Source organism: Rhinolophus hipposideros (genome assembly GCF_964194185.1).
Source record: "Rhinolophus hipposideros genome assembly, chromosome: 12".
Taxonomy (NCBI): Eukaryota; Metazoa; Chordata; class Mammalia; order Chiroptera; family Rhinolophidae; genus Rhinolophus; species Rhinolophus hipposideros.
This window is the reverse complement of record NC_138058.1, coordinates 15,115,001-15,139,678: the sequence shown is the minus strand read 5'-3', so window position 1 is coordinate 15,139,678 and position 24,678 is coordinate 15,115,001. Positions and strand designations below refer to the sequence as shown.

Genomic DNA, 24,678 nt, shown 5'->3' with positions numbered 1-24,678 from the left:
TTCAGCCACACATCTCTTAATTCCCAAGGACATGCTCATACCAATGAGTGCCTTCCCCCAGAGTGATTGTGGCGCTGGCTCACATGATAATTACAACCAAGAAGAGCTTTATTTCTACTAAACATTGGGTTGGGCCTGACCTGGAGATTCAGAATTGCCCAATCACCTCCAAATTTCTGGTGCTGAGGTGGGGCAGGAGTACAGGGGGTGTTGCTGGCTCCTCTGCCCCCGTTCATGGTTCTGGGAAGCTCCGCTGTCCCTTTAGAATACTCCTTTCCATCCAGTGGCTTTCTGTGGCTAAGCTCAGGAGGCTCCAGTGTTTTTATAGGCCTCCCCCCACCAACACCACCCCAACCTTCATCACTTGTTTCAAAATCTTAAAAAGGCAGAAATGTACAAAAGAAGTAACCATCCTCCATTACCCTACCACTACCCTACCCTACCTCTGGGCCAGAGGGCCCAGAATGCATCCCTCTCTACATACATGCACAACTCCCCGCCACCCACAGGATGGGCTGGAGCAGGAAGGGTCCTGGACCACTATTCCCAGAACCACCTCTCCCGACCTGTCTAACAGATCTGTAAGGGGCCAGACAAGTCTAAAGATTTCTACCAAGCTTCCAAGTTTTTGTTAAAGTCAGTGAGTGAGAGTGGACCCTAAAGGAGAGGCCAGTGTGGTCTTCTCCCACCAGAAGTCTAGACATCCTGGTAAGTAGGTAAAGTGTCAAGCACACGGTAGATAACCAAAACAGTAGCTGTTACTAAAAGTTCTTACTATAAGCGTGTGTTATTGTGTGTTTGTACCTTGATAGCCCCAGTACCAAGGCAGACAGACCCTCGTGCAACTCATAGTATATTGAGTACCAGCTCCTCAGCCACTAGAGTGGTGGTTCTCATTGGGTGGCAATTTTGGCAAAGTCTGGAGACATTTTTGGTTATCACAAATGGGCAGGAGTAGGCAGGGGCCAGGGCTGCTGCTGAACATCCTGCAGTGCACAGAGCAGCTCCCACAACAAAGAATTATCCGGCCCAAAATGTCAGTAGTGCCAAGGTTGAGAAGCCCTGTGTTAGAATCCTACAAGCCTAGCAACCCCTAAGGTCAACTGATAAGACCCAGAACTCTAACATTATCCCAAAGTAGGATAGACTCCTGTGGGCCGCCCCCATATGATATAAGAACATCCTTGGCAAGCCAACAAGAATGAAGAGTGTGAGTGTTTATGACTCTAAATAGGGAACCAGATGCTAGTAGAGCTGATGAATTTTACGAGTCCTCTGTTGTGTTTGGGGCAGGGGTGGGGTGGGACACTTGTCGTTAGCACCTGACACTTAAAACAAATGGAAATATTCAGGTTATTGCTTTTAGAGAAATGAGTGTAATGTTTAGCACTTAAGTGTAAGATCTGGCCACCTCAAGTGTCTCTACAGGAAAACATTGACGTGTATATCTTCATTCAGCTTCTGCATGGTCAGCCCTGTTCGAGGCAGAAAAGGAGAGAAAAACCCATCAGAGCAAAGAAAAGGCTGGAATGGGGGGTGGGGTGTTTAAGATGGTGTCATGAAAAGCTTTATGACTCATGTTATAGTGAAAAGTGTGGGGTTTGAGGTTGAGAGACCTCAGCTCCAGCTCCAGCTCCAGCTCTCATCATAAAGTTGGGCGTCATTTACCCTGTATTTACCTCCATTACCTCATGTGAACACTTGGGACAGTCATCCTCACTTGTCACATAGCAGGGTTACTGTGAAGATTAACCTGGGTTATGTGTGTGAAAATGCTTTGAAAACTGCCAGGGTGGCACAGATGTTGTTACTCACTAAGGGAATTAGCTTTAACTAATGGTACCAGTATTTGTCAAGTGCTTTTTTAACTTGCCAAAAGCATTTAAATCCCAGTAAGGCTGTGAGTAGAGAAAGAGATGAGTGGGGGTGGGAAGGAAGGTAGACAATATGATCATCAGAGGACAGGGACAGAAGTGAGACTCAGTATGTGGCCTGAAAGGGGTGCAGGGTACCAGAGGGCCCCGAGTGGAAAGACTGTCCTTATTCATGGGATCCCCAATACCCTCTTTCATTCCCACCTCCCTGGTCTCCTACAGCCAGGCCTGCTAGGCCCATCCACCTGCTGTCTGTGCCACTCGTAGATGTGTCGTTGGGTTGTTATTGTGGCCTGCGGACACCTTTTTAAAAGCCTCAGTCAAGTTTTGTGGTTGATGAAAAGCAAAGGCTTTCACACAAATGGATACAAGAAAAAAGGTGGGATAGCAATACTTATATTGGACAAAATAGACTTTAAAACAAAGACTATATAAGAGACAAAGAAGGACATTACATAATAATAAAGGGATCGATCCAACAGGGTGATACAACACTAATAAACATTTATGCACCCAACATAGGACCATCTAAATATGTAAATCAAATATTGACTGACATGAAGGCAGAGATCAACAGTAACACAATCATAGTAGGGAACTTTAACACCCCACTGACACCAATGGACAGCTCTTCCAGAAAGAAAATCAACACAGAAACAGCAGTCTTAAATGACACACTGGACCACATGGATTTAATTGATATTTTTTGAGTATTTCACCCCAAAGCAGTTGAATATACATTCTTTTCAAGTGCACATGGAACATTTTCCAAGCTAGACCACGTGTTAGGTCACAAAACAAGTCTTAGTAAACTTAAGAACATTGAAATCATATCAAACATCAATTACCGCAGTGGTATGAAACTAGAAATCAATTAAAAGAAAAAAACTGAAAAACACATAAACACATGGAAGCTATATAGCATGCTACTAAATAATGAATGGGTCAATGAGGAGATCAAGGAAGAAATCAAAAGATACCTTGAGACAAACAAAAATGAAAACACAACAACCCCAAAATCTATGGGACACAGCAAAAGCAGTCCTAAGAGAGAAATTCATAGCAATGCAAACCTACCTAAAGAAATAAGAAAAATCTCAAATAAACAGTCTAACTTTACACCTAAGGGAACTGGAAAAAGAACAGCCAACAAAGCCCAAATTGAGTACAAGGGAGGAACCAATAAAGATCAGAGAGGAAATAAATGAAATAGAGGCTAAAACTACAATACAAAAGATCAATGAAACCAAGAGCTTGTTTTGAAAAGATAAAATTGACAGACTCATTAAGGAAGAAACAGGTCCCAAATGAATAAAATAAAAAACGACTCATGAATGAGTCTTTAGCCAGACTCATTAAGGAAGAAACAGGTCCCAAATGAATAAAATAAAAAACGAAAAACAACACAGTGATACAAAAAATTTTAAGAAAATACTACAAGCAACTAACGATACGCCAACAGATTGGAAAATCCAGAAGAAATGGATAAATTCCTAGAAGCATGCAATCTACCAAGGCTGACTCAAGTAGAAACAGAAAATCTGAACAGTCCTGTTACTATCAATGAAATTATATCAGCAGTCAACAAGCTTCCGGCAAACAAAAGTCCTGGACCAGATGGCTTCACAGGTGAATTTTACCAAACACTCAAAAAAGAATTAACACTTCCTTTCCTCAAACTATTCCAAAAAATCCAAAAGGAGGGGAGGCCCCCAAGCTCATTTTATGAGGCCACCATTACCCTGATTCCAAAACCAGACAAATACGTTACAAACAAAAGAAAACTAGAGGCTGATATCCGTAATGAAAATAGGTGCAAAAATCCTCAACAAAATATTAGCAAACTGAATTCAACAATACATTTAAAAGATCATACAACATGATGAAATGAGATTTATTACTGAGATTTATTTGCAATGTCTGCAAATAAATTAATGTGTGATATACCACATAAATGAAATGAAAAAGAAAAATCACCTGGTCATATCAGTAGATGCAGAAAAAAGCAAAATACATTTATGATTACAAAAAATATCTCAGCAAAGTGGGAATAGAGGGAACATATCTCAACATAGTAAAAGCCATATATGAGGTCTTACAATTAAGTTTGCAAACTTGTTGCAACGGTGTTACTAACCTTTTTTGATATCAGAAGGATTATTCATTATGAGTTTGTACCAACTGGACAAACAATTAACCAAGTTTACTATTTGGAAGTGCTGAAAAGGCTGCATGAAAAAGCTAGATGACCTGAACTTTTCACCAACAATTCATGGCTCTTGCATCACGACAATGCACCAGCTCACACGGCACTGTCTGTGAGGGAGTTTTTAGCCAGTGAACAAATAACTGCATTGGGACACTCTCCCTACTCACCTGATCTGACCCCTAATGACTTCTTTCTTTACCCGAAGATAAAGGAAATATTGAAAGGAAGACATTTTGATGACATTCAGGACATCAAGGGTAAATACAATGACAGCTCTGATAGCCATTCCAGAAAACAAGTTCCAACATTGCTTTGAAGGATGGACTAGGCACTGGCATCGGTGCATAGCTTCCCAAGGGGAGTACTTGGAGGGTGACTGTAGTGATATTCAGCAATGAGGTATGTAGCACTTTTTCTAGGATGAGTTCGCATACTTAACTGTCAGACTGCGTGTGACAAACCCACAGTTAATATCATAGTCAGTGGGGAAAAGCTTAAAGCATTCCTCCTAAGATCAGGAACAAGACAAGGATGCCCACTTTCACCACTTTTTTTCAACATTCAGTACTTTTATTCCAGTACTGGAAATTCTACAGCACTCAGCCAAGAAAAAGTAATAAAAGGCCTCCAAGTGGGAAAGGAAGGAGTAAAACTGTCATTGTTTGCAGATGACATGATACTGTATAGAGAGAACCCCAAAGGTTCCACCAAAAACTATTAGAATTGATAAATGAATTTAGTAAAGTAACAGCATACAAAATTAGTGTTCAGAAATCGATTGCATTTTATACTCCAATAACAAACTATCAGAAAGAGAAATTAAGAATCCCATTCACAGTTGCATCCAAAAAAATAAAATACTTAGGAATAAATTTAACCAAGGAAGTAAAAGATCTGTACTCCAGATTATAAGATGCTGAAGAGAGAAATTAAAGAAGATACAAATAAATGGAAACCCATACAATGCTCATGGATAGGAAGAATTAATATAGATAAATGTCCATACTACCCAAAAAAATTTATAAATTCAATGTAATCCCTATCAAAATACAAATGGCATGTTTCACAGAACTAGAACAAATAATCCTAAAATTTATATGGAACCATAAAAGACTTCAAAGAGACATGGCAGTCCTGAGAAATAGCAAAGTTGGAGGTATCATTATTACCTGACATCAAATTATACTACAAGGCTGTAGTAATCAAAACAGCATGGTACTGGCATAAAAACAGACACATAGATCAATGGAACAGAATAGAGAGCCCAGAAATAATTCCATGCCTATATGGTCATTTAATCTATATCAAAGGAAACAGGAATTTACACTGGAGTAAAGCAAGTCTGTTCAATAAATGGTGCTGGGAAAACTGGACATATACATGCAAAAAAACGAAACAGGACCTTCTTGCGCCATATACAAGAAGAAACTCAAAATGTATTAAAGACTTAAACGTAAGAATAGAAACCACAAAACTCCTAGAAGAAAGCATAGGAAGTAAATTGGCAGATATTATTACCCTTAGTAATATTTTTACTGATATATCTCCTCGGGCAAGGGAAACAAAAGAAAAAATAGACATGGGACTACATCAAACTAAAACGTTTTGTCACAGCAAATGTAACCATCAACAAAACGAAAAGACATCCTACTGAATGGGAGAAGATATTTGTCAATGATGCACCTGATAAGAGGATAATATCTAAAATTTATTTAAAAACTCAACACCAAAAGAACAAACAATCCAATTAAAAAATGGGCAGAAGACCTGAACAGACATTTCTCCAAAGAGGACATACAGATGGCCAATAGACATGCTCAAAAGATGCTCAACGTCACTCATTATTAGAGAAATGCAAATGAAAAACACAATGAGATACCACCTCACTCCTGTCAGAATGGCTATCATCAGTTAATGAAAAAACAAGGGCTGTCGAGGATGTGGAGAAAAGGGAACCCTTGTGCACTGTTGGTGGGGTTGCAAATTGGTGCAGCCATTATGGAAAACAGGATAGAGTTTTCTCAAAAAATTAAAAATAGAACTACCTTATGACCAAATAATTCCACTTCTGGGTATTTATCCTAAGAAATCCAAACCATTAATTCAAAAAATATATATGCAGTCCCACGTTTACTGCAGCGCTAGTCACAATAGCCAAGGTATGGAAACAAACGAAATGCTCATCAACACACAATTGGATAAAGAAATAGTGGTACATTTATACAATGGAGTATTAGATTACTCTGCCATAAAAAAGAATGAAATCTTACCATTTGCAACAACATGAATGAATCTAGAGGATATTATGCTAAGTGAAATAAGACAGTGAGAAAGACAAATACCATATGATGTCATTTATATGTGGAATCTAAAGCACAGAATAAATAAAACAGAAACAGGCTTAGATACAGAGAACAAACTGATGGTTGCTAGATGGGAGAAGGGTTGGTGGGATGGGTGAAAAAGGGGAAGGGATTAGGAAATACAAATTGGTAGTCACAAAATTGTGATGGAGGTGTGAAATACAGTCTGGGGAAAAGAGTCAATAACGTAAAAACTGTGCATGGTGTCAGATGGGTACTAGACTTTATGAAGTGATCCCCTATTAGGAGATCACTTAAGTATATAAATACCTACCCAGTGTGCTGTACACATGAAACTACTACAAAATAATATTGAATGTCAACTATAATTATATACTCGTATAGTCACAGGATGTAAAGTACAGCATAGGGAATAGAGTCAATGGTATGGTGATAGCCATGTACATGTCAGATGGGTAGTAGACTTGGGGTTGTCACTTTGTGAGGTGTGTAAATGTCTAATTGCGCTGTTTTGTACACCTGACTAATAATAAAAAGTAAATTAATTCAAAATAAAAACGGGGGCTTTCTGAGGCGCCGCCCGTCCCACTTTCCTGGTATGTGCACATAGCTCCAGCTCACATGATGACTTTTTCCACTGCAATTGTATGACCAAAACAAGGGATAACTCAAAGATTTTTGTCTCCATATGAAACTCTTCCTGGAGCCACCATTTCCTAGTAGAGATTTCATTTTCAAAGTAGCCTCAAGAATTCTGCAGAGTCTGCGTAGCTGGTCTACTGCCCAGAAGCACTATATCAGTGTTGGCACTAAGAGAACACGTGTGTTTTTGCTCCTGGCAAAGACTGATGTTTGCTTATGAAAATTAATAGCTGCCATTTATCAGACAAGTGTCTCTCTTGTGCAAAGCATCATGTTCAATATTTGACGTTGTCCCTAATCCTTCTAACAACCCGTAAAGTTCATGATAATAGCCTCGCCTTACAGATGAGGAAACTGAGACTCAGAATTAAGACGCATGTCCTGGGTCACACAACCTACGCTGGCAGAGTGGGAACCTAAACCCATGAACGTGCAACTGCAGAGCCCAGTAGGCTCGCCCATGCCCTCCCTGCCTCTCCACTTGCTGCCCTCCAGGCTTTTGCCAAAAATTGTGCTATCCTGCGGTTAAGGAGAAGCGTTTTGGTTGAAGTGTGTGTGTGTGTGCGTTTGCGTGTGTGTAGGATTTGCTATTTGGCTTGGATTTTCTGCAATTATACCTGGGGAAAGGCAGGTTGTACTGGATTATCTTTTCAAGGTTGAGAAACACTATAATGAAGTAAAGTTCAGCGCCCTTGAGTATGAACAGTATTACCCATGACCCTGTGAGTGTCCAGCAGATGGTTTTTATTCATTCAGTCACCAGATCCTTCTGGAGAGGCTATTTCTTAGGGAGCATTGTGTGTGTGATGCTGTAAGAGGTGGAAATGAACGGGGCACTATCACCATCTGGGAGCCTTTGCTCCCTCGATGAACCCTACTTGTCCCGTGACTACAGCGGGGAGTACTTGATCCTCACCGACAGGTTCTTATGGGGTTGTGTGTAACCCCCCCAAATGATGGAGAGGACGGGTGGTGGCAGTGGTGATTATACATGTGTGCTCTCCCCTGGGATGACCATGTGGACACTGTCCAGGAAGCAGGTGTGCCATGAATATGAGTCACGTCCCTGACTCTCCGGTCACCTGGCTGCAGAGCTCCTCCGCTCTCCTGGGTGCTCCAAGCCTCCTCTCACCAGCTGCTCTGTGTTTTCTGTCCCCTGTGCAGTACCTGCAGATGAAATGGCCTCTCCTCGATGTCCCCTCCGGCAGCACAGTCAAGGACACCAGGTCTCCGTCCCCAGCACACTTGGTAAGTCTGTTTCTACTTAAAATATTGAAGGGCCACTCTGACTGACTGTGTCCATGTCTCTGTGTCCCCTCTACCTTCCCGTAGGTGCTGGGCTCTGCTGGTGTTGCCGCCAGTGTGTGACCACGCTGAACAGTCAGCAGTGTAGGGATTAGATTGTGCGCTTCCCCACGCCTTCCCCCCCCCCCACACACACACACCACCACCACCACCACCACCTGGGAAGTTGTGTGATTGGAAGCACCGCCCAACCCTGTTTGGTAACTCTATTTGGTAACCCCGGTTCTTCCCCTCTGCTGCCAGAGCCCCTCTGTGGGGCCGCAGTGTCTTCTCTCTCTGTCCGAGCTCGTTCAGCCTCTACTTCTCCTCGGAGCTGCAAGGCAACAGTTGAAGAGGCTCTTCTGTACAGGATGTTTTAGGAAAGAATGAATTGAGACATGTGCAAACAAAAACCCCATGGGTCAGCCAAGGCTCTCCTGCCAAGCCCTTTGGCAACACAGGCTGCAAAGGGAGGTCTGCATGGTCCTGGGAGGCAGGAGAAATGGGGCCCGAGCAGATCTCCTCACCACCTTAACGACTTGCAACAGACTGAATTTGAAAGCAAATAAGAGATGATCCTGGAAACCGGCATTCCCCTTACCTGGCCGTTTCTTAAGAGCTTAGGGCAACTCTTGCCCTAAAGACTAACACGTCACAAGTTAACGTGTTACAGTGTGTCTCACAATCATAGAAGGTGCAGCTAGAAGCAGCCCCACTGGCATGACCTAGTATCCATTTAGAGACAAGCAGACTTGGAAACGCATGATGTTTTTACAATTTTATTATAGAAAATTTCACCTTTTCCCTTCACCCACATTCCCCCTCCCATCACACTAGGTTGTTTTAAAGCAAATCCCAGACATACTATTTCCTTGCGTTCGGGACATTTTAAGCTATCCCGGTAGTACTTTTCATTGTAAGCTTAGAGTCTAGTTGAGGACAAAGAAGATACACATAGAAAGATAATTTACAAAGCTATGTCATGGGTAGTTCTCAGATGACTGTCACAGCTATCTACTGGGGAGACGGGTGAGAACTGCTGTTTTACAGCTTCTGGGAGAGACCAGTGACTGAGTAGGGAGCAGTGAGGGCGGCACCAGCCATCCAGTGCAGGCTGCTCCTGAGAGGTTCCTGCCCGGCCACTAAGACATGAGCAGCCTGTTGAACAAACACCCCAGGAATAGGCCATATTCCCATTGCAGATGGTGGAATGCAAGGTACGGGTGCCCTCTAGTGGCGTTAGTCTGTCACCGGGAGGACCTGGCATCCCATCCCACATCCGCCCTGCCACAGACCTTGCTTTGCTCCTCCCGGTGCAGCTCTCTATAACTGTTTCAAATCTTTGCTGCCCCCACACATTCTTGGCATCCCCCAGCCCACTCCAGCAAGCCCCAGATGACAGGGCCCTCTCTCCTCTCTTCCCTCCTCATCCAGTTTCTCTGCACATTGTCTAAAATCTCCATCTACTTTTAGAGGAAATGGGTTCCCCTTAAAATTAGCACATGTATTATAAGAAATGTTAAAGGGACTTCTTTAAGAAGAAGAAGAAGAAAATTAAAAAAATATGAATAATAAAATGATAGTAACTACATTCCTGTCAATAATTATTTTAAATGTAAATGAATTAAATTCTCCAATCAAAAGGCACAGAATAGCTGAATGGATAAGAAAACAAGACCCTTACATATGCTACCTACAAGAGACTCACTTCAGATCGAAAGACACACACAGACTGAAAGTAAAGGAATGGAACAAGACATTTCATGAAAATGGAAACCAAAAAAAAAAAAAAAAAAAAGCTGGGGCAGCAATACTTATAGCAGACAAAATAGACTTTATGAGTAAAACACAGGCTATAACAAGTGACAAAAAGGACTCGGCAATCTACTTCTGGGTACTTATCCAAAGGAATCCAAAACATTAATTCAAAAAGACATGTACCCCTATGTTTTGTTGCAGCATTATTTATAATAGCCAAGATATGGAAACAACCTAAGTATCCATTGGTAGATGAATGGATAAAGAAGTGGTACATATACACAATGGAATATTACTCAGGCATAAGCAACAATGAAATGTTTCCATTTGCAACAACATGGATGGACCTAGAGGGTATTATGCTGAGTGAAATAAGTCATACTGAGAAAGGCAAATACCACCTGATTTCACTTATATGTGGAATCTGAAAAAAATAAAATAAAATAAATGAACAAACAAAACAGATACAAGCTCATAGATAAAGAGAACATTTGGGGAGTGGGGTTGAAGGGTGGGTGAAAAAGAGATTGAGATGTGCAAATTGCCAGTTATAAAAACAGTCACAAGATGTAAAGTACAGCATAGGGAATGTAGTTGATAATATTGTAGTAACTGTATGGTGTCAGATGGGTACTGGACTTATAGGAGGTATCACTTCGTAAGTTATGTAAATGTCTAATCACTGTGTTGTACACCTGAAACTAATACAACATGTGTCAACCGTAATTGAGAAAGAAAAAAAATTATTTTAAAAAAATACTAACACATGTACTCTTTGAGTTTCCCATCTTTCCTGTTGCACAGAGCAACTCATTTCTGCAAAATAAAATAAACCTATGTCCGGCCCTTCTCTCTGTGTGTGCATTATCCCATTTCCTTCCAAATGTTTACTGCCCAGCTTTTCACACAAAAGCCAGACCTTCCACCTCCATCCCCACATCATTTATTCTGCCAATCCATTGCAGCCTGTTTCAGCTCTCCATTTGTCATCTAATACCTAAGTCCCATAATTTCCCCTACTTTTTCTTAGCACAGGTGACACCTGACAGTATTTACAACCCTTTGCTTCCTATAATCCCTTTTTCATTGGCTCCGGGAAATTATATTAATATATAGCATCAGTTCTTGGCCTTCTCTAAGCTTCCATTTTCTTTCTAGATTCTTTTCCTCGATAAATCAGCTACTCATCCTCACTTATTATCTGAGTGTGACACAAAAATATATGAAATCCGTAAACTCTCAATAAGGTTCTATACCCATAGCTCGACCTGCCAAACAAACACCCAACCGTTGCAAATGTGTGCTTTGCAGATACTAATTCAGCATTTTGTGGGAGTAGAGGCTCCTTATTTTGTCTGAGTGGAGAAGCATAAACTAGTTGATAAATTCCATTGTAGACAGCAAAATGGATAATTTTCTAGTAAACTGTATATTTTCATACTCTGTCCTTTAATGTGGAAAAGCAGAAATAGGCCTCAAAAGCTTGAGGAACAATTTATGTGACAGAACCTTACCACTAACTCGCAATTATTCAAGTTGGGAGAAGAATACTATTTTCACTTTTGAGTCTGAGCATCTCCTCCCAACTTCTGAGATACATATGTGGTAGGAGCAAAACCTGAGGTACCCGAGGGGGTGGTATATGTGTTGGAGGCTGTGGGTTTGAATCTCAACTCCGCCTCTTTCTATTTGTGCAGCTTCAGGCAAATTGCCTCATCTGTCTTTGCCTTGGTTTCCTCATCTATAAAATGGGAATTCAAAGAGGACTTGACTTCACAGAGTTGTATGAAAATGAACCAGTGAATTGTAATGGGTTTACAGTGGCACCTAGCAGGAAGTAAGCCCTCAGTAACTGTTCACTCACTCCTATCACCAGCACCCCTGCCACTGCTGTTAAGAGAGGGAAAGACAATTAAAATACCATTTCATTAGCAAACTAAGAGGAGATGAGGTCCTGCATTACGTGCCAGATCAAATGGACAGATTGTAAAGGTAATAGAGATAAGGAGCCTATAGAATTTGGCATCTAGTCTCCCAAGGATATGATTTAATTGGTCTGGGGTAAGGCTGGTATCTTAGTTTTTTAAGCTCCCCAGGAGATTCTCAGGGACAACCAGAGTTGGGATTCATTGCCCTAATTGTAAATGGGAGGTAACAGGGAGGAGTTCTAAAGATGATCCCAGTTTACTGGGTACTGGTTACTCTAGTAAAGGAGAAGCAGAACTTGAAGGTTACTGAAGTCATCATGGAGATTTGGGCACTGGCTTTTGTATTAGAAAAATGAAAATACTTGATGATGAAATTTCTTTTAGAATCATGAGGAAAATATTCTAAGATGAGGTTTGCCCTGGGAGAAGGGCAAATAAAGGAAACTGCCTACATACTTGCCGAGATTCAGTGAGGTGGGTCCAAGCTGCCTCTTACAGAGATGTGTATAAACAAGCCGTAACTTGGCCATGGCGGGGATGGAGTTCAGTGTCATTACTACTTGGATTTTATGCTTTCAAAACAAGCTCTAAAAGCTGAGTAGTAGTGGTATTTTATATGTTAGTCCTCAGCGTGGCCCCATGTACCCGGCCCCTGTCTTTCCCTCTACTCTCTCCCTGGAATGCTAGTGCCATAATGCCTGGCTCAGAGTAGAGATCCTCAAGGAGCATTTGTTAAATGAGTGGAAGAATAAGCGGTCTGGGGAAAGACTCATGTACCCTTCTAAAACCCCTCTCTACTCTTGGGTTAATCCCTCTTCAGATTCCGGATTTATTATCATTATTGTTATTATTTAATTTTATTGGGTAACAGTGTGTTTTTTCTAGGACCCATCAGCTCCAAGTCAAGTTGTTCTTCAATCTAGCTGTGGAGGGCGCAGCTCACTGGCCCATGTGGGAATCGAACCGGCAACCCTGTTGTTCAGAGCTCGTGCTCTGACCAACTGAGCTAACCAGCCAACCCAGGATTTTTTTTTAATTAAGTCTTTTTGAAATCGTAAAAGTAATTTATGTGCTGTGTAGAACACTTGAGAAAATGCCTAAGTGCACAGAAAAAGACCTATAACCCCACAACTCACACACATTTTGTTTTATAGCTTTTTCATCTTGTTTCTGTGTGCATGTGCACATGCACCTGTATAACTTGTTTTCTAGATGATGATCAAATGCGTCCTTTAATAATAAGCACATTGTTTCAGCGTTAAGGGCCACTCCAAAGCGACTCATGGAGCTTCGTGTCTGAAGAGCGATTGCCCAGAAGCCCTCCTATAAAATGGTTGTCTTGCTGCTCCACCTTTGACCCAAGAAGCCTGACTGTTTAGCATGTCATCAACTGGCGCTTCCCTTTTAGAATGGTCATTTCTCCCTCTTCTCATCAGTATACCTGTGTAGACCCAAAAGACTCCAAAATTCATCACATAGCCTGTTAAACTGTTCTGTTCTACTGCCAATAATGATTTCAGTTCTTATACCGTATTAACTTTTTATTTGGACATAATTTTAAACTTGTAAGAATAATACAAGGAACTTCTAGATACACTTTATCCAGATTCAGAAATTTTGTCCCATGCCTTGCCTTTCTCTCACTCTCACTCTAGCTCTCTTGAGTTTTTTTAAACCATTTGAGAGTAAGTTGGAAACATTATGCCCCTTTACCCCTAAATACTTTAGGTGTTTCCTAAGAACAAAGACATTATTTTAGTGACCACAGTACAGTTATCAAAATCAAGAAGTTAACATTTTATATTATTATCTAACTCACAATAAATTTTGGTAAATGTACCAACGATTGTTCGTTATAGCCTTGCGTTTTTCCTGGTCCAGAGTTCAATCCAGGGTCACACATTGCATTTAGTTGCTGCGTCTCTTTAGTCCCCTTTAGCAGAGTTCCTTAGCGTTTGTCTTTCCTGACTTGACATTTTTTGAGAAGTACAGACCAGCTGTTTTGTAGACTGCCCATCAGTTTGGGTTTGCCTGATGTTTCCTCGTGCTTAGATCCAGGTTGTGTGCTTGGCAAGAACACCACTGCTCTGATGTTGTGTGGTCCTCAGTGCATCACACTGAGGATGGGCTGCAGTGTCCATTTGTCCCAATAGCACTGATGTTAGCCTTGGTTGTTTGGGTCAGGTGGTGTCTGCCATGTTTTTCCCCTGTGAAGTTACTTCTCCCCTTTGCAATTCATAAGTGCTCTTTAGGGGAGGCTTTGAGGCTGTGTAAAAGTCCTGTTTCTCATCAAACTTTCACCCCCTGATTTTGGAAGGCTGTGATGATTATCCACCTACATCATTTTTTTAATTAGTTTTTGCTATTGAGGTTTAATTTGGGGGAATTCTTACTCATATCTCCCGCTCATTAATCTTGGTCTAGAGCGAATGGGCCTGGTGGCAAGTCAAATCTGTGCCTTGGTAACACTGATGAAAAAGATGATAGAGGAGAGAGACAAAAAACCAACGTACAAATAGTGTTCCTGAAGAAGAGCCCCAAAACAAATGAAAATGAGAGAAGGCAATAAGAGATGAAAGTTAAACTGGGCTTTAAAAGACCAAACTCAAATTTATAGATTGGAAGAGCTCACCTGAATTGTACAAAGGAAATGAAAATTGGAATTCACCTAGACACAGTCTAGGTGTGACAGGCTCAGTTCAACAATTTGAATTGCAAGGGCTTCAATTTTTTTTCCCTACAAGCATCTATGTGGGGTGGGGGGTGTATGGAGGGAAGGCCAGTGCCAAAGGAAGAAAAATAAAGGAAACCTCAGGGTTCTCTTTTGCCACATTTAATGTCAGCAAACGGTGGAAAAACGAGAGCTTTGATAAGGAAAAATTTATCCCAAAAATTCTCTGCCCAATCCAATTTGCAAAGACCTCAAAAATGTACCGCTGCTTAGAAGAAGGACCTGGAACATACTCCGATTCCCTGAGCATTTTATCTCCACTGTTGCCCTAATGAAGAGACTCTTGATTTATTTACATCTTTCATGGCCTTTGACACACTGCTTGTCATATATTAGGAGCGCAGTGTATTTGTTCATACACTAACACAGACCCTCTCCTTATTTTCTTCTCTCTGCTCCAGTCCACTGGCCTCCTGTGCTTCCTCAGATGTCCCAAGCATATACCCACCTCCCAGCCACTGCACTTGTATTCCTTCTGCCAAAATGCTCTTACCCCCACATAACTAAACATCTAACTCCCCACATTCTTCAGGTCTTTATTCAAAAGTCATTTCTCACTGAGGCTTCCCTGGTCAACCTGTGTAACTTATAACCTACTCCTTCATTTCTTCTTTTTTTCTTAATGTTTAATTGGGTAATTTTTCAGTGATCTTTATTTTTTTATAAATACTAATAATATTTTGCAGAATAACAAATCACTTTCCACAGTTATATCCCCTTTCATTTCTTACCTGCCTTCCCTGACTGAGTTTTTCTCCTTAGCATTTATCACAACTTAACATATTATTTGTTTTGTTCATTTCTGTCTCTCCAATTAGAATATCAATATCATGAGGACAGGTACTTTCGTCTAAATAGACCAGATTCTCTAGTGCATTCACAAGACCTAGAACACTGCCTGGCACATAGTAGATATAATATAAACACTTGTTCTTATTGTTGTTATCTGTATTTTCTTTATCTTTAATAAAAGTTTTTATTGAGGTATGATTGACATACGTTATATTAGTTTCAGGTATACAGCATTATGATTTGATACTTGTATATACTGCAAAATGATCACAATAAGTCTAGTTAATAGCTGAAAGCTTTTCTGAAAGAAAGGGTTTCTTGAGTCACATGCCAGCCAGAAAAGGGACCAGGTCTTGCGGCACACAGTCTGAACCACCAGCAACTGGCCTAGATGGAGAAGACATGTCTGCTCTCCTGGAGCTGACAGACTCTTTTATACATTAAGTTTCGGGAAGAAAGATCAAAGTTGTTTTGAAAGAATTGTCATTGGCTGCAGGTAAGGCAGGTGGGAGAAGCTGAAGCAGGGCTAGTTGTGGGGTAGGTGCAGGTCCGTAAGGAAGAAGTGTTTGCTCTGTTGGATTGGCTGTGGGCAGCAGCCCAGAAGCTTCCTGTGTAAGCAAGCAGCAGAGGCACCTGGTGGTCGGCTACTTTGGCTCTTCTCTCTTGATAATCAAGAAAAAGCCGAATAGTATTCCATTGGTGGGGGGTGGGTGATGAGGGTAAAGGGGATCAAATATATGGTGATGGAAGGAGAACTGACTCTGGGTGGTGAACACACAATGGGATTTATAGACGATGTAATACAGAATTGTACACCTGAAATCTATGTAAATTTACTAACAATTGTCACCCCAATAAAATTAATTAAAAAAAAAAAAAAGAAAGAAAAAGCCACCTGTAAGTTAATTCAGAGTTTCAACATACATTCAGGAATGTGAGCGGTCTTTTGTTGGTTTTGGCCTGCAGTTGTTAACCGATTAACTTTCCCTGTCTCTTCGTTCCCCCCTCAGGCCCGCTGTAATTTAACTTAGGACGTCTCATAATTTTTTCTTGTCACATAGTTACAGAATTTTCTTGTGATGAAAACTTCTTAAGATCTGCTCTCTTGGCAACTTTTAAATATGCAAATAATATGTATATTCTGCAGGGCCAGTTCAGCAGTTGAGCGACGTTACCAGAGACACAGGTTTTTTTCTATGTCTGTTCTGTCAGCCTCCAGCCTGTTGGCTGCTCAATTTGGTACCTATGGTGTACCAATCTCCACATTTACCCAATAATTAAAAGTGGGTTTCCACTTCTCTCAGTAGAGGAAAATTCTGTATAGGAGACAAAGGTTCAAATTTCTTCTCCTTAATAGGAGGATGACAACATCAGTAAAGAGCTTACACTTTGCCTTTGAATCTTTGTTAGAGGGTGGTGTACATACAGAGGGAGAATTGGGTGGATTTTTTATTTTTCCCCAACTTCAGTTAAGTTCCTGTTTGTTCTTGCTTCAATTATATGTAAATCCTTTGACCTTATACTCGGCACCAGCAGACAGCAAGCTCCCTCTGGAATAGCCTATTAATTCTAAGAGAAACATGGGGGATAATTAGAGATACGTGGCCAGAAAAGAGTGAGGGGTCCAGAAACTGGCGTATGCGGAAAGGGAAGATGGTAACTATCTTCCAATACTTGATGAGTTCTCATTAAGTAGAGGGAATAGTTACTGAAGGGATGTGCCAATGGATAGGGATTGGAAGGAGACATGTAAGCAATTTAAAGAATGTTCTAAGGCCTCGAGTGGGATACATGCAAAAAACGTTGTTCTCCGTCCCAAGAAGCTTGAGCAGTGAATCTGATCATCTCCAAAAGGGAGTGCGGATATGGAATGCTCTATTGAGGTGGGGGGGGGGCGCAGGGGAACACTGTCATTTATATATTTTACTCTAAAACCATTAGGAAATTAATCTTTACTGTATGGACTCTGAGGGGATCCGTTACAGGGACCTCACGTGTTGGCTTGCAGCACACTGCCGCATAGCTCAAGTCACTGAGTCCAGCAACATGGATTTACAGATTACTTAGTTTTATCTAAATTAACCCAAAAGGAAGTGTTCTAGTAATTGCAAAAGATTTCCTGCAACAAACCTTAGATTGAAAATACTACGAATAACGGCACAAACCGAAAAGAAAACGGCAAAACTGACATTTTTTATTGATTAAGTTGCATGATCAAAACCATCTAGAGAATCCTGGCCTAGCTGATCATCTGTCCCAGATATTTGAATCAGAGTTGCAGCTGGAGTCCAAAAGTCCTTGGAAATGCTCGTTCTTTTGCAGTTGAGAATTCTCAGCAAACATCCCTGCCTTACGGGGAACAGGTCCCATTCTAGTTTCTGATGACTTCAGACCCCACCCTTGTCCTATGGGTATTAACAGTGCTGTAGTGGGCTGATGCTTCAGGAACAATTCCAGTTTCCTTTCTCCCCCAAGCCCTGCATTTAAGCATAGTCTCTTGAAATAGTTCTGGTAGGCAAAAATAAAAAGGTTACCTTCATCAGTAAATAGACAATTGAATGTGGATAGGAGAGATTTCTTAAATATATAAAATCAGGTATAGTTAGCGATCCAGTGAAACTCCTAGTGTCTTTCCTGGGCAGTCTGTTGGCCGGTCTATGACAGCTTTGTGACTCATGCCCACAGAGTTGAGGCTCATCTTTGCCTGAGCTACAAACCGTTATCCTTCTGATCTCTGAAATCAGGATCAGGAAGAAAAGAGAATCGTGAGCAAAATAGGAGCCAGGAAGCCTTTGTGAGGGCCTCAAACAAGTTGCTGAGAGAAGCCGCTGGAGAAGAGCGGCAGGGCCTGGTGGAGCGTGATTGTGGAAAGGTGGCTGCTCAGTCTGGCGGAGCTGTGTGGTGTTGGCTTTACTTTGAGCTTGAAAGTAAGTCATAAACAGTGGGAGAGAGGATACATTGCTTCCGTGGGGGTGGGAATTTCAAGAACTTTGGCTTGAATGAACTCTAGAAACAGGCTGAAGTAGACGAGAAGCACTTGAACTAGGAAAGAGTTGGATGTACTTGACTGGACAGAAGGATTTAGGCCCAAGATGGCTCTGAGATGCTCTTCCTTGGATGTATCTGGACTCTGCTGCCTTGCCGAGTGGACACCTGTGCCTTCACTTGTGCATGTTCGTACTGGGGTTGTTATCTCCTGAGAGGGGTAGCGTGCTTCCCAGCGTTCCTACCAAGGGCCGTAGATTATGCTGTGGACGTCCTGACCCTGAGGGCAGCTGGGAAAGAGTGGGAACTTTTATTGGGGTGGTAGCCTCTGAGGAGAGCCTTCCCTGAATGAATCCCAAAGAGCCATTCTCACTAAGCAGTCCAGGCCGCACCTTCCCACACTGACCAAGGAAGTTTACCTTTCCCTCTGTGAACCCACCTCCTGTCAGTCCGTTTTCTGGACAGTGATGCCACCTACTGGGAACCAGTAACTCACCGCATATAAGTGAGGGTACCTGCGTTTTCAAATAGGACACGTTTTCCTGCTTTGTACTTAACTCTGCCACTTACTCAGTGCCATTGCCCCCTCCTGGTGAGGCCTCCACACCACATGGCCAGTCAAGATTTCATAATACTATTAAGTATTTTCAAATGGCTATGTATCATCATCACATTGTACACTGTAAATATTGGGTTGATGCAAAAGTAACTGCAGTTTTTGCAATTGTTTTGAACACTTTAAGCCGGAATTACTTTTGCACCAACCTAAAATATTACAATTTTATTTGTCAATTGTACTTCAGTAAAGCTGAAAAAAATATTTTAATAAAAAAGATGGCTATGAATGATGTAAATAACTGTAAATAAAAAACAGGCATAAGAAGTCAATGAATGGAGATACACCAAAATGGTAATAGTAACTGGGTTAGGCCGGTGTGATTGTTTTCTAAATGCTTTATAACATAGTTTCTATTTCAGAAAATTTGTGTTCGTCATAAGTATATATTTTAAGTAGGTAATAATTAAGGTTGGAAAATACAGAAAAGGAGACAAAAACAAAATCACCGGTAGTTCCATCACTCAAACATACCTACTGTTTACGTTTCAGTGTGCTTCTGTTTAATCCTTTTTTTACATCATGAAGATTTTTGTTTTCTTTTTTATTTTAATCATTCTGGGTAATTCTTTCATCATTTACTATCACTTTAATAATAACTATTGCTTTTATAATACTAAAGATAACCATTTAGACAAAGCTGTTTCCAGGAAACCCCAATGCATCATTTAGATGAACCAGGTTCCTAGAAATCTGACCTTAGAATAATTTTTATATTTTATTTGTGCAGTATGGTCATGTACATGGAGACATCTTCAAAACTAAGGGAACAGATGAAAACAGTAAGAAGAAAATAACTTTAGAATTTTTTATGCAATATCAAATGAACCCTCTGGGGAAGGTGATAGGAACGCAGAGGCGAGGTTCCTGCAGGGCCGAGACGGGTGCCAGCGCCACCTAGTGGTAGTATTGGGAACGGTCTGAATTCTCTGCCTCACATCTATGTGTCTGGGAGCAGAAGCCCTGGGTTCGGGGCCTTGCTCCAGCCTCTGCCTCTGCTTAGCTTACTGAAAATGGGACATGAATACTGTCGGCACACAGATACCTAGGACATGTACAGATTGGAGTTTGCATTATGGGCACCAAATGAAAGGTTAAAGGGCTCCGGGAATCTATGAAATGAAAAGTTCAAACTGTGAGACAGCAGTTTGGAATTCCAGCTCTTGGGCTGCCTCCAAATCATCATCCTTTTTACAAATCCTTTGTTAAGTCTGTTTTCTACTTGTAACTCATTTACCTTATTATAAAAGAAAAAAGATTATGGCTATCCTTTTTCTCTGACTGAAATGTTTTGATCACTTTTTTGGGGAGGCAGATAGAAGAGAAAACACTGGTTTGTTAGAGCCATAAAGGGTAACATGAAAACAGTTCTGCCACTTACCTGCTCTGTGTCCCGGGCTAAGTCACTTAATCTTTCTGAGCTCATTTTCCTCACCCCTTAGATGACAATAATCATTGATAGCTTCTTTGCTAGGTTATAATAAGGACGAAACACTATGCCTAACTCTGCACTTGTAGGGTAGGTGGTCAATAAATTATAGCTATTTTTATGAGAAAGATCCTATTAAGTTAGATTACATTAAAACAATTCCGTTTACCAATTCTAGGACGCACAGGTTTTTCTCATTTTAACACTGCTGAAATGGTTATGTGAGATCTCACGATAACACTTCCCCCATTGCTCTGTTCCCAGTCTCAGACTTGCACTTGTGTGCTGCTATTTCTGTGAAGTTTGTTTGGAACGTGTGTGCTGAACCTTTCTGAAGTCACTCAGATTACACAGAGCACAGCTTATAATTGAGCACATAGATGAAGTGAATGAGGAATAGTGGGTTGCTTTGCAGAAGGTATGTTGGAGTGAGTCTAGTCCCTCCTCTACTTCTGCTGATTCTTCTCTGCTGTGTAGACTTCTACATTCTCTCAAGGGCTGTCTGAGGACTGAATGGAATGTTGCATGGAAAATACCTGGCACATAGAAGACTCAGTGAATAACAGCTGATTTTACCCTCCGTCTCCTTGGCAACTCTCCCTAGTCTTTTCCTCTCTGTCTTTCAGTCTAATAAAGTTCCTGTTGTTCAGCACCCGCATCACATGCACCCGTTGACGCCCCTCATCACCTACAGCAACGACCACTTCTCCCCTGGCTCCCCTCCCACACATCTCTCCCCAGACATTGATCCAAAGACAGGTGAGTCTGCTGCTGCGTGGGCTGGGGCACGTGCAGAGCTCTGGGGAGGCAAGGACAGGGCAGGCTTTCCTTCTCAGGGAGCACCCATTTGACGTGGGTTCGAATCATGTCTCCGACTCGCAGTCATCTGTGGTCTTGCCTACTAACTTGAGCCTTTTCAGTTTCTGCATCGGTGCTTTATCTGTACCGTCTACACCACAGGGGTATTGTGGGGATGGAAGGAAATTAAATGAGATGGTGCACAGGATCTGGCTCCACAGTGAGCACTTGGTGTTTCTCTGTTCCTTTTTCTTTAGAGGCTCTTACCACTTTGGGAGTGGAAGGAAAAGAAGGGGAAAAAATCCGTTTTTTCATTGGCTTTGAAATCTCTCTAGCCCACTGCAGGCTGTGCCTCCCTAAACGGAGACCTTACCCTACACTGAACACTTTCAAATAGAATAATCAAGTCTAGTCAGGCTCTAAGCAGCAAGGCTGAGTTGGCTTGGTTTTTGGTTTTTTTTAAACTTGTTCAACATACCTGTCTGTCCCAGGGAGCCACAGTCTTCATAAAATGCCCACAGAGTTGCCATGGCTCAAAGCATTTGGGGAGCCCCTCTTTAGAGAAATCACTACTAATACAAATTACAGATGATAAGGAAGACAAATGTGGGCTGCAAATCCAAAGTCTGTTTCTCCATGGATGAGGTGGGTTTTCTAGAGAAGCAGTTAGCTGATGACTGGGGATATCTTGGGTCTGTCCATCCAGGATTTCCTGTCTCTCTAGAGGTTATATTAACTCCTGTATAAGGAGCTGGAAATTACTCCTGCCGACAAATGGGATCCATGTAGCCAGAGAGGTACCCAGAGAGAAGCTGCATTAGTCTTGCCTTCCCTGAATATGTCCTTGACCACCTGGCCAACGGAGCTGGGAAGGTGACAGAAGTCAAGGATAATGAAAGGGCCTTCCAGGCTCCAGAACACCGGTAGACACAGGACGAGGAACCTCTTGAATGATGGTATTTTAAGGTGTTACAGTAGGGCCAGGGAACAGTCTGACACATCTCTCTTTGGAACCAGGAATACCCCGGCCCCCTCACCCATCTGAGCTGTCTCCATATTACCCACTGTCGCCCGGAGCTGTCGGACAAATCCCCCATCCCCTCGGCTGGCTCGTCCCACAGTAAGGAAACTTGCAGCCTTACTTACCCTCTTTCCTTCCTTATGCTGAGTTCTGCCTTCTGAACTCCAGCCGCCCCAGCCCAAGGGAAGCCCTCTCACCAAATCCCAGGACTCACACCTCCGGGTTCCCCCTCCTCCCCGCAACTTCTTCCCAATCCTTACTTCCTCCTTCCTGCCCTTGATTTCTCATCCTGTCTTCCTAATTCCTCTCCTCTCCTGTCCTGAATGTTCCCACTTTAGCCAATATGCTGACCAGATTTCCTTCTGGCCCCTGCAGGCAAGGACAGCCCATGTACTCCCTTCCTCCCGGTGGTTTCCGGCACCCCTACCCTGCGCTCGCCATGAACGCCTCGATGTCCAGGTGAGTCTGGGGACAGGCTGTGAGCAGGAAGTGGCAGTGCAGGGAATGGTTCCCTGCGGGGTCATCTGACCACTGGATAGCTTTCTTGGCAGTAAAGGAGGAGGCCTGGGCTCACCTTTCCTCCCCACCTCTCTTTGCTAAGGCTCAGGTCCCATGGGGGAAGGACCCTCATGCCCACAGGATCACTCTTCCCAGTCTCTCTAAGAGAAGAATTTCAAAGCCCTGGCACTCAGCCCTCTGGCCACGCCCCCTGCATGCTGGGCTTTGTGACACTGAAGCATTTTGAGTACAATCACTAAAGCGAAAGACTAGGAGAAAATTAATTTTTCCTAAAATTATGTCAGGGAGGGAATAATAAAGGGATTTCTGCTACCTGACCATGGTACTGCCAGTGACAAAGGAAATGCAATCCACATAAGCCCTTATTTTCTCATTGTGTCCCCTGGCCACTGACCCTCGACATCATCTTTGTTTTTCATTCTACCTGCTTCCAGCACCAGATAGAGGAAGCCCATGCGTTTGTAGGGTAGGGGAGGCTTGTTGGGTGTTTCCCAAATCTGGTTCTGTCCAGCAGGGTTTGGGAACGGCCATCCGTTCCTCAAACTCTGCCATAGCAGAGGTATTTACCTGCCTCTGCACTGACGGCAGCGAGCCCCTCATGTCCCCTGCTGGGCGAGAAGCATTCAGCCTAAATCCCTCCACTGTCCTTTGTTTCCACCTGGTACACAGCCTGGTTTCCAGTCGGTTCTCCCCTCACATGGTGGCTCCGGCCCATCCTGGTCTGCCCACCTCAGGGATTCCCCACCCCGCCATCGTCTCCCCCATCGTCAAGCAGGAACCAGCACCCCCCAGCCTGAGCCCAGCCGTGAATGCGTGAGTAACAGGCAGCCTGGATTGGGGGTGGCCAGTCTCTGGGCAGCAATTGCCATTTGTTTTTCTCTCCTGTTGGCATTTAGTGGGCAGCCCAGTAGCCTCCCTCAGCCATATCCTCTCCCCCCAGGAATCGTTCCCTCTGACGCTCTGTGTTCCCATCCTCTCAGAAACATCTTTACTCACATTAAAATAGTTTCACAGTCAGGATTTAGGAGCGGCAAGAGAATCTGAGAAAGCTTTAACTTCCCTCCCCACATAATACACGTGAAAACGTGAGGCCCAGAGAGGAGAGTTTCCCCCTGGTCGCATGGCTGGCTGGTGGCAGAACTGAGACTGGCACCAAGGCCTGCGCTTCGTCCACTGTGCCATAAAGGGCAGGAAAGCTGGTCAGTGCCTTAGGGCTGAGAGAGCACCACCCTGAGTTTTCACCCAGAGAGCCCTGTCCCCCTTCCTCGTTATCACCTGTGACCAGTGCATCCCGGCTCTCACCACCACCTTCTGCTCCTTCCTCAGGAAGTTACCCTTCTGTAGAATATGGCCTGAGGTCACTGAGAGGGTTGGAACCCCTAGTGGAAGATGCCTCAGGCCAGCTGAATTAGTACAGAGCTACTTGAATCAGCGTCAAGCCACTCCTCTCCCTTCCCAGAGGCAATGGGCTCTTAGTCACCGTCAGAGGCAGGGATTGGTGAGTTGAATGACAGCTGACACCTGCTAATCTACAGCCTTGTGACTTCCCAGGAAATCACCGGTCTCAGTGAAAAAGGAGGAAGAAAAGAAACCCCACGTGAAGAAGCCTCTTAATGCCTTCATGTTATATATGAAGGAGATGAGGGCCAAGGTGGTGGCTGAGTGCACCCTGAAGGAAAGTGCAGCCATTAACCAAATCCTGGGAAGGAAGGTAAGACATGCTCTTACCCCCAGGCTGCACAGTAGGCGGCCCCTGCGTTCATCGCTC

The 24,678-nt window shown here is 42.7% G+C and overlaps 1 protein-coding gene across 1 annotated transcript in view; it reads left to right on the top strand.

Moving 5' to 3' along the window:
• TCF7L1 (transcription factor 7 like 1) overlaps nucleotides 1-24,678 on the top strand; it is a gene marked incomplete at its 5' end in the record, with an annotated part of 154,882 nt that overhangs the window by 126,662 nt on the left and 3,542 nt on the right. The window contains 6 exons of the mRNA XM_081068137.1: nucleotides 8,214-8,297; nucleotides 21,199-21,331; nucleotides 22,388-22,490; nucleotides 22,767-22,850; nucleotides 23,580-23,723; nucleotides 24,462-24,621. Coding sequence (XP_080924263.1) covers nucleotides 8,214-8,297; nucleotides 21,199-21,331; nucleotides 22,388-22,490; nucleotides 22,767-22,850; nucleotides 23,580-23,723; nucleotides 24,462-24,621 — 708 coding nt within the window. The remainder of the gene's footprint in view (nucleotides 1-8,213; nucleotides 8,298-21,198; nucleotides 21,332-22,387; nucleotides 22,491-22,766; nucleotides 22,851-23,579; nucleotides 23,724-24,461; nucleotides 24,622-24,678) is intronic.